The following is a 10,724-nucleotide window of genomic DNA, read 5'->3' as shown; positions in this document are numbered from 1 at the left end:
GTATAAAGACAGAATGAAAATTTGAAATTGGGGCACACTTATAAGCCAAACTAATCTTGAGGAAAGGGGGTCAGACACTAAACACAAAGTATTTAGATTATGTATTACTAACATTAGAGACAGTTTAGAGCACATGTGTCAAACTCAAGGCCCGGGGGGCCAAATCAGGCCCTTAGTGGATTTAATTTCGGCCCGCAGGATCATTTTTAATTTCTATTAGATCTGGCCCGCCGGGATATTGCACACACACCTTCACTCCATCCTGAGGGTCTCCTCAGCTCAGAGCCTGAGCCCAAACATTGATGAACTTGCACCCGAGATGAGATGCCAAGTATTGAACTAGCATCACAGAGCAGCACACTGAGTTTCCATGGATGTTTCCTTCTGCACTTTTGTTCTTGAGACAACAGGGCATGTTTGTTTTATTCTTTGAGGGAAATCGTTTTTTTGAAGCTGTTGTTGGCCTGTGGAAAAATGTACTCATAAGAAATGACTGAGGAAAAGCTGCAGATAGAGCCATAAGAAATGAATGCAACTGATTATTTAATGTTTAATGTTGTTTTTATAGGCAATAATTTAAGCTTTGTTAGTTCCAGGTTTAATATGTGCAATAAGTTCATTCAATACATTTTGCAATAAACATTGAACCAGTCCGGCCCTCGACTAGTACCCATTTTAAAATGTTGGCCCACTGTGTATTTGAGTTTGACACCCCTGCCTTAGAGTTTCTTGTGTAAAGGGTTAGGGGTTAGATATTAAATATTCTATGACACTTACAGTTCAGTGCCTGTTCAAAACAAACCCGTTTGACCTGACCTGGGGGGTTGTAAGCCTTAAAAGTAATGAAAAATGATGGAACCAAACTATTTGTTCACTTCCTGGGTAGACTACTGCTACTTTATATTAATAATTAATAGTTTTACTTCAGAAAAAACTAAAGATTTGTGTACTTTTTTTAACCACTGCCAATAAAAACTATCCCCTATGATAAACACACCCAAAACTAATGGTCACAGCAAAAACACACACACATTTCCAAAATGGCTTGTTTTTTTGTTATGACCCAACCACCAGTTAAGAAGCAGGACATGGATATTGTCAATGGAGGTTTTTAGCTGGCTGTAACATAATTAGTGTCATAAGTGAATACACCCCATCAGGTCATACACAGGGGAAATGCAGTGCTACTTAGGAGAACAAAACACAATGCAGGCATTAAGCGTATTATTAAATGCCATGTCGTATATCAGAGCTTTCAGTAAAAGCTGTCTTCTACTGTTAATTACGACACGGATGTTGGAGTAAACGCCATTTAGTCAGAAACTTGTAATTGTGATAACTCTCTTGCTGCACAGCAATTAGACACAGCATGCTTTCAGCCAAGTGCTAAGTAACATCAGCGTGCTACTGCAAAATGCTCACAATGAATACTCTGGCATGCCAATGTTGTTAGCTAATTAGCACCAAACTAAAAGGTAATGTAGGAATGTAATTAGTTTTGCGAGGATTTTGTACGAATTACAATACCTGATGATGGTACTAGATGAAAAGTCAAAGGACAACCACATATATAAGAATTCATCCTGAGTTACATGAATGTTTGTTGTGACTCGACGGATATGTTGGGTTTAGTTATGTTTTTACTCTAGCTTTGTGTTTTGATCTTGCCACTTCCTGTTTTTATTTTGAAAGTAATCTTTCCTCTCATTCCAGATCCCACATGTCCTGCCTTTGTGTGTTTCCCGCCCTTGAGATTGCTTGGCCCTGCCCTGATTGTTTTCACCTGTGTCCATCCCCCTCACCTATACAGGTATATAGCCCTGGTATTTCTTTGTCAGTTCGTTATGTTTCATGTCGTGAGAACCTGGACCTTTTTTGACTCCTGATACCTACTTTGAGATTTAGACCTTTTGCCAAGTGAGTTTTTGTGTTGCTGTACAACTTAGCTTTGGCAATTTAACTGCTTTCTATTTTTTGAAAGTACAATTTAAGTTTTGTTATTAAAGAATATTCTATTTTTGGACAACTGTCTTCGAATCCTGCTTTTGGGTCCTACGTCCTGTGTCTCGGTCCATAACAATTTTTGTACGACACTAAGTGTTTTTGTGTATCAACACGTTAACATGAGCAGAAAAGGATAACAGTATGGTGTATTGCAGATTAGTTAATTAGCACTGACTCCGAGGTATCACACAATCCTTTTTTATTTTTCCACAATCTTAAATCCACTCTATTATAAATCTTTAGTATGTAAACGATATCTCAATAAAACATTTGTCAACACTCTTTTACAGGTTGAGTCGCGAGGGGAAAGCTTCCCTCGGACAAATCCAGCAGTAAACTTCTACAATCACACACACTCACTACATACAGATGAAAGAAACACAACATTCAATAACTGGCACAAAGGCTCATGGGATTCAGAACAACAGAAAGCCCTTTCAAAAGTGCATCACACAGCCGTCATGTTGCAATGCCTTGAAACAGAAACTCCCAATCAAGAACAATAAAAGAGACAAATATGCACCCCAAATATATTTGGCAATATATCACTCTTCTTATATGATAGGTTCAAAATATAAATTACAAAATGGTTTTAAAATAGGGGAAGACATTTGTGAACGTGTACATTCTCTGTTGAAGAGCAAAGCAATGTTTCAGTATATTCAAGTCAGTTTAATCAAATGACCAGAGTGAAGACACAGTTGAAAGATAAAGTTCAAATCTCATCATTAAAGCCTTCAAATAAACGTCCATTAAGAGAAGTATAAAAGCGATTTTTGGACTTGCATTATTTGAAGGCTGCATGCTGAGATTCTGTTTGACACACTGCAAAACTTTATTAACATCACACAGCAACAGCAAACAACTATATTGAATAACAAACATCTCTTTCATCTTGAAAAGCACTCTATAAATAGTTTTTTAAATATGTTTGTTTTCATCTAAAGGCTTTATGTATTTCATTAGAAAATGTATTTGTAGGTCAAATCTTTACTAAGTTTAACGCAAAATCCTCACAGTTTGTCAAAACTTCAGTGATAAGAAGTCAAAACTTAACATTTAAATACTTTTTTAAATATTTCCATCCCTTTTTTTCCACCCTTGCAGGCTTAAATCTGGGACATACGGGCACAGTGTTTGCATGCATTGAACTCTTAAACTGCAATAATCGAAAATTGAACTGAATTAAAGCCCGTTTTCTAGAGACAGTTAAAACCCAATCCTTTGCCTGTATTGCTGCCTTTGCAAGAGTCCTGCTTCTTTCTCTTCATGATCGCAACACAATGTATCCTTTCTATTTCTGACAGCTAAAAAGGCAACAGTTATGAAGATGTTTTACTGGTTTAATGCGTTACCAACAGCTTCTCTCCACCAATGATACAGCAGCATGATATCAACACACCAATTCAAAGATTTAGTTACATGAAATACACACAGCACTAACGGTTTTCTTTAAGTAAAACATATTCAGTCAAATTACAGTTTGTGTTCAAGCTTAACTCTTTTCAGAACCGTTTTCAGTCATGTATCATTCAGTCATATTTTAAACGGTCAATGATATAACCATTTTTGTGAAAGTCCTCTGTTTGATATCTCTGGGTGTATTCGGCCATTGTGAAATTGTGGCAATAAGTATCAATATAATAGAAGCCAAAATGTGTGGGTTTTTTTTATCCAGAAATATTGTATCAATGTATGTCCTGGGAAACGTTTTAAATAATGATTATAATTACGTGGAAGGGGATTTGAACCCCACTCTTTTGTCACTGTGCAGACGACACATTAACCCCCTTTCTTACTTACGAGGCAAATTAAAGGAACAAACCGTGATTTATCAAACAATTTCCCCTTATGCTAAAAAGAAAACGAGCTTTACTTCCGCATGACACGGTAAAAATAGTTGCCTACAAGAGCTACATGTGTAGGTGCTGAGAACAAGTCCTTCACGTTGAAAAATGTAACAGTCCTCCAGTGATCAAGGAGTGAAGTTTGATACCCTTAATGCCACATTTAAACTACAACGTCCGGCTTTTATAATAGGTAGTGCATGCTTACATTCAATAGTGTAACATTGTCTCACTTCATTGTTCAGCCTTTTATAATCAGAATTCATCTGATGATTAACACCTCATGATGAAGTCGCCAGCTCAGAGGCATTTTTTTTAAATTGTGTAACCTTTCATTGAAGTTGTTAAACGTCAGTAGACTCCAATCTGCCGGTCCTCCTTCCCGTCACGTTCAGAGGAGGTCGGTTCCATCGTAGACCACAGGCTTGTCCAGACTCAGCTGATACTGGACGTTCTTTGAGATGAACCTTGAGTTGAAGAAGAAAGAAGGATGAGCTTCTTTTAAAGTTGTTTGTAAAATAATGAGTTTGAACTTTTAACAAACACAGCGCCTTCTCTTCCGTGAAACAGAGAGAAGCTGAATGACAGCACAAAGCGACTGACCTTGAGAAAGAGTTGTCAAAGATGAGTGTGTATTCTCCAGCGTTCCTGACCTTCAGCTCCCCCTGGATGGTCTCTTTGTGGGAGTTACAGCGCGTCAGAGCGATCAAGACCTGTGGAGAGCAAAGGATAGACATCTTGTTTAACTAAAGCAGAGAAATATATGTCTGCCTTTATAAGTAAAGATCTGTAAGGGCGGGTGAATGGAAAGCATTTGATTGAGTCTGAATCCAGTGCAGAATCTGCTCATCAAATATGTGTGTGTTGTGTGTCCGGTGGGGACTGTTAGGCTTTAAGTCTGGACTGCTCTCTCCTGGCCAATCTTTCTTTTTGCTGAAGACTTAAAACTGCATGGTCTCCTCGCTTGGGGGCTGTGCTGCTGCTCAAGTTAAATCAACACAGTGGAAATAATACAAATAAGACAATTAACATTTGCCTAAAGATAAACTAAATGTTGCACAGCTACAGGTCACAGAATAGTGTTTTGTGGAGGTGGAACGCTAATAATAATAAACACTTTTAATATGATAGATGGTCAATAGATATTAAAGCAATGGACTTAAATACTTTCAACTCTCCTGCAAATACTGCCTTTCACAGCTGTTAGGTTGGCTTTAGTGAATGTTTCCTTACTTTGTTAAGGCTTTAAGAGGAGGAAGAGTGTATGAGTGTTCCTTTCATCGATAGTGTGTCTCACCTTGGCCTGCTCCAGTGGAGTCTCGGTGCTCTCCCTGTAGACCACGCTGAAGGCGATGCTTTTGGGTTCGGAGGTGAACGTCCAGCAGACCGTCGGCCCGGGCCCGCTCATGGTGATGGGGATGGTGCTGTAGCAGCTGGACTTTATGAAGAGCTCTCTGGAGCTGTCCCCAAACGCTGAGATATCATCCACCGTGAAGGGGACGGAGAGCCTGCAGCGGAGGGAATAGAACGGGATCAAGGACAGTTCCGAATATTGTTCCTAAGTGTATATATATATGTTGTTGGGGAAATATTTTCCAAGGTCCATAACTTTGACCCAGTTTATCAGTTCAAACTGTCCTGACTGAGCACAGGCACCTGTAACCTTGGCTGCTGTGCTCTCAGTGTTCTGTCTCCCTGTTCCTGCCTGTTGGCATCAGCTGATAGAGGTGTTATGATTCTATCTTGTTATGCAGCATGTTGATTATTCTCTCAGAACTAGCTGAATACATGGGTCTGGGGTAGAGTTCTTCAGATTTGACGTGGCAACTCTACCGTGAAGTCAGAACCTCTGGCTCTTGGACTTGTGATGTGAATTCTCCGGCCGAAGCTCCTATAATAAACCATCAGTGTTTGACATCAAAGCTCCTGCTCTTCCCGTGTCTCCTTCATTAGTCGGTGACTCCCAATGCATTGCTACACAGAAGTTTCCCTTACATATACAGTGCAGCAAAAAAGTATTTAGTCAGCCACCAATTGTGCAAGTTCTCCCACTTAAAAAGATGAGAGAGGCCTGTAATTTTCATCCTAGGTATACCTCAACTATGAGAGACAAAATGAGAAAAAAAAATCCAGAAAATCACATTGTCTGATTTTCAAAGAATTTATTTGCAAATTATGGTGGAAAATAAGTATTTGCTCAATAACAAACAAACAAGATTTCTGGCTCTCACAGACCTGTAACTTCTTCTTTAAGAGCCTCCTCTGTCCTCCACTTGTTAACTGTATAAATGGCACCTGTTTGAACTCGTTATCAGTATAAAAGACACCTGTCCACAACCTCAAACAGTCACAATCCAAACTCCACTATGGCCAAGACCAAAGAGCTGTCAAAGGACACCAGAAACAAAATTGAAGACCTGCACCAGGCTGGGAAGACTGAATCTGCAATAGGTAAGCAGCTTGGTGTGAAGAAATCAACTGTGGGAGCAATTATTAGAAAATGGAAGACATACAAGACCACTGATAATCTCCCTCGATCTGGGGCTCCACGCAAGATCTCACCCCGTGGGGTCAAAATGATCACAAGAACGGTGAGCAAAAATCCCAGAACCACACGGGGGGACCTAAACAAGGCTACCATCAGTGTCCCCCTGCTTAAGCCAGTACATGTCCAGGCCCGTCTGAAGTTTGCTAGAGAGCATTTAGATGACCCAGAAGAGGATTGGGAGAATGTCATATGGTCAGATGAAATCAAAATAGAACTTTTTGGTAAAAACTCAACTAGACGTGTTTGGAGGAGAAAGAATGCTGAGTTGCATCCAAAGAACACCATACCTACTGTGAAACATGGGGGTGGAAACATCCTGCTTTGGGGCTGTTTTTCTGCAAAGGGACCAGGACGACTGATCCGTGTAAAGGAAAGAATGAATGGGGCCATGTATCGTGAGATTTTGAGTGACAACCTCCTTCCATCAGCAAGGGCATTGAAGGTGAAACGTGGCTGGGTCTTTCAGCATGACAATGATCCCAAACACACCGCCCGGGCAACGAAGGAGTGGCTTCGTAAGAAGCATTTCAAGGTCCTGGAGTGGCCTAGCCAGTCTCCAGATCTCAACCCCATAGAAAATCTTTGGAGGGAGTTGAAAGTCCGTGTTGCCCAGCGACAGCCCCAAAACATCACTGCTCTAGAAGAGATCTGCATGGAGGAATGGGCCAAAATACCAGCAACAGTGTGTGAAAACCTTGTGAAGACTTACAGAAAACGTTTGACCTCTGTCATTGCCAACAAAGGGTATATAACAAAGTATTGAGATGAACTTTTGTTATTGACCAAATACTTATTTTCCACCATAATTTGCAAATAAAGTCTTTAAAAATCAGACAATGTGATTTTCTGGATTTTTTTTTTTCTCATTTTGTCTCTCATAGTTGAGGTATACCTAGGAGGAAAATTACAGGCCTCTCATCTTTTTAAGTGGGAGAACTTGCACAATTGGTGGCTGACTAAATACTTTTTTGCCCCACTGTATGTGTGTGTCATGTGCTTGGTAAATAATGGGGAAGAACTAAAGACTTTTTTTTTTATTTCCATGTATTATTTTTCTTCTTTTTCAAAACATGCAATTACATTACAATTACCCACAACCCACTTTTTCCAGCTCCACAGAGAGAGATTATTCTCTCTTCAGCCCAACTGATATTAATGTATCTGTTTTTTGCAGACTCCTGAGCCACTAAAAGCCTTCTATGTCTTTGTTTGCATGCAATATTAACCCCAGAGAATTATAAATAGACTAACAAACTTAAAGTTCACATCCTTCTTTTGGGATTCAGCCCTTTGCTCAAGAACACTTTACAGAGACAGATACCGGCTGACATGAGGCAGTGAAGCATTCTCAATACTCCTTTAACAAACCCCCACATCATAACAGAGGTGAAACAGAGGTCTCATAACAAGTACAGAGTAACATTTAGGGAAGCTGTCCATGCCACACATGGGTCAGTTTCACTTCCTATTTTGGGATGTAGTGCAAAGTTTTTAAAGAAGAATTCATGAGAAACTTCCTCTAAAAGTCTGAAGTGCGACTCAGAAAGTTTCCCAGTGTAACTTTCGCTGCATGTGAAACTCACGTGAGGTCTCCAGACTTCAGCAGGCAGATCTCTGCGTCTTGTACCGAAGTGTTGAGGTCATCATTATCTTCTGATGTGAGGTCTCCTGCACTGGCACTGCTGTTTCTGAAAACCGTGTAGGGTATTTAACATTAATATACATACGTCGTCATCAATTTGCTTAGAACTATTTTCACTTGTGTGTCCCAAGCTCAAACCGAATACACAATCATTGGACGTGTTACAAGGTTAGAAAACAATGGAATAAAGGAACATCTACAGTGTGGCCCATCTGTGGGAAATGGCTTACAGTACACATGCAAACATACATATATGTACATAACACACACACACAGCAAAAATAAACACATAAAGAACGGCTGTACAGTAAATGTCAATCTATTTAATCTATGTCACTTTTAAAAAGGCAAGGAAAACTGTTCAAACTGAATCAAAAATTCAACTGACTTATTAAATCAATTCATTTTCATTTGTTTTTCATGAAAGCTCCTGAGTTTATTTCCACAGCTGCAAACATTTCTTGTGTTCTGACTCTGACGACGCGAATACACTGAACTGATTGTTATGAAGATGGCATGTCAAGAGAAAATGGTTTTTTGTCAGGTTGGTTTTCATATTTTATATCGTGGTTTACTTCAACAGGCTCAATCTTTCCTGAGCGAGTGAATGAAGGTGAAACACTTACAGCTGTGCTGCCCCCTGCTGTCCGTGTTCAGGAGAGCAGGCGGTGGCAAAAGAGAGGGAGTCACTGTCATAGACCCCGCTCACCTCCTCCTCAGTGATGATGTCGAAAATACCATCATCCACCTTTTCACCTTCACTTGCTCCTAGAAAACATCAGCTATGTTCATTATTACATGTGTACCTTTCTCTGTTTGCTTTTGCTCCATATCTAAAGGCTGAAAAGAACCTCATCATTTGACACAATATATTCAAAGTCAACTTTATTGTCAATCTTCCCGTTTGTGTGTACAGACAGCGAGATCGAAATACTGTTTCCCACAATCCCGAATATAAAAGCAAATCTATATAAAATATAAAAATATGTGTGCAAATATGTATATATCAGGGTTCATACACTCTTTCACCAATGATTTGCAATGACTTTTCCATGACCGTTACCTCATTTTCCATGAGCAAAAACATTACTCTTTCTCAGCGGTACCACTGAAAATGGTTTACTCTAACATGGAACAGGAAAATAAGGTCTGAAAACATGATATGAAAACATGTTGATCCTATCTAAAACTAATCAAATAGTAGGCTTACTAGCTTCTACGGGCTAACAACTAAAATCTCTCACAGCAAAATACCTCGTCAGTTAAATGCAATTTAAGATTCATACAATACAGTTTTTGATTACCGTTAATCTCTCTTTGTTTTTACCCTTTGTTGGCAAATGACAAGAAGGTCAACGTTTCTGTAAGTCTTCACAAGGTTCACACACTGTTGCTGGTATTTGGCCCATTCCTCCATGCAGATCTCCTCATAGAGCAGTGATGTTGGGGGCTGTCGCTGGGCAACCACGGACTTTCAGCTCACTCCAAAGATTTCTATGGGTGAGATCTGGAGGACTGGCTAGGCACTCCAGACCTTGGAAATGCTCTTACGATCCACTCCTTCGTTGCGGGCGTGTGTTTGGATCATTGTCATGCTGAAAGACCCAGCCACGTTCATCTCAATGCCCCTTGCTGAGGAAGGAGGTTGTCAATCAAAATCTCCGCGATAACATGGCCCCATCATTCTTCCTTTACACGGATCAGTCGGTCCTGTCCCTTCCTGCAGAAGAACAGCCCCAAAGCATGATGTTTCCACCCCATGGTTCACAGTAGTATGTTGTCTTTGGATGGCAATCAGCATCTCTCCTCCAAACATGTCTAGTTGAGTTTATCCAAAAAAGTTCTATTTTGTTTCATCTACCATATGACATTCTCCCAATCCTCTCTGGATCATCTAAATGCTCTTAGCAAACTCAGACGGCCTAACATGTAACGGCTTAGCCAGGGACACGTCTGACCTGCAGATTTGAGTCCTGGCGGCGTAGTGTGTTACTGATGGTAGGCCTTTGTTACTTGGTCAGCCAGCTCTCTGCAGGTCATTGACTAGGTCCCCCCGTGTGGTTCTGGATTTGCTCACGTTCTTGTGAATCATTTTGACCCCCACGGGGTGGTGAGATCTTGCGTGGAAGCCCCAGATCTGAGGAGAATTTGCAGTTTGGTCTTGTATGTCTTCCATTTCTAATAATTGCTCCCACTGTATTTTCACACCAAGCTACTATACCTATTTCAGATTCAGTCTCCCAAGCTGTTGGCAGGTCTTCAATTGTTTCTGGTGTCCTTTGGACAGCTCTGGTCTTGTCCAGAGTGGAGTTTGGAGTGATACTGTTTGAGTGTGGACAGGTGTCTTTTATACTGGATAACGAGTTAAACAGGTCCATTTATCACAGTTAAACCAAGTGGAGGGACAGAGGAGCTCTTAAAAGAAGAAGTTACAGTCTGTGAGAGCCAGAAATCTGTTGTTTGTTATTGGAGGCAAATACGTTATTTTCCACCATAATGTCAAATTAAATCTTTGAAATCAGACAATGTGATTCTGATTTTTTTCTCATTGGTCTCTCATCAGTTGAGGGTATACTAGGGATGAAAATTAACAGCCTCTCTCATCTTTTTAAGTGGAGAAACTGCAAATTGGTGGCTGACTACTACTTTTTTGCTGCACTGTATATGTTAAGGGGAAACTCTT

General features: G+C 40.1%; 1 protein-coding gene across 1 annotated transcript in view; it reads right to left on the bottom strand.

Moving 5' to 3' along the window:
- Positions 1 to 2,186: 2,186 nt before the first annotated feature.
- Positions 2,187 to 10,724, bottom strand: part of fyco1b (FYVE and coiled-coil domain autophagy adaptor 1b) — a 21,295-nt gene continuing 12,757 nt past the window's right edge. Inside the window, exons 14-18 of the mRNA XM_010783983.1 lie at positions 8,668 to 8,809; positions 7,983 to 8,087; positions 5,149 to 5,359; positions 4,455 to 4,564; positions 2,187 to 4,318 (exon numbers count right to left, since the gene is read on the bottom strand). Of these exons, the coding sequence (XP_010782285.1) occupies positions 4,243 to 4,318; positions 4,455 to 4,564; positions 5,149 to 5,359; positions 7,983 to 8,087; positions 8,668 to 8,809 (644 nt within the window). The 3' untranslated portion in view covers positions 2,187 to 4,242. The remainder of the gene's footprint in view (positions 4,319 to 4,454; positions 4,565 to 5,148; positions 5,360 to 7,982; positions 8,088 to 8,667; positions 8,810 to 10,724) is intronic.

The sequence above is a fragment of the Notothenia coriiceps genome, unplaced genomic scaffold (assembly GCF_000735185.1).
Source record: "Notothenia coriiceps isolate Sejong01 unplaced genomic scaffold, NC01 NC01_scaffold00026098, whole genome shotgun sequence".
Classification (NCBI taxonomy): Eukaryota; Metazoa; Chordata; class Actinopteri; order Perciformes; family Nototheniidae; genus Notothenia; species Notothenia coriiceps.
This window is presented reverse-complemented; position numbering and strand designations above follow the sequence as displayed.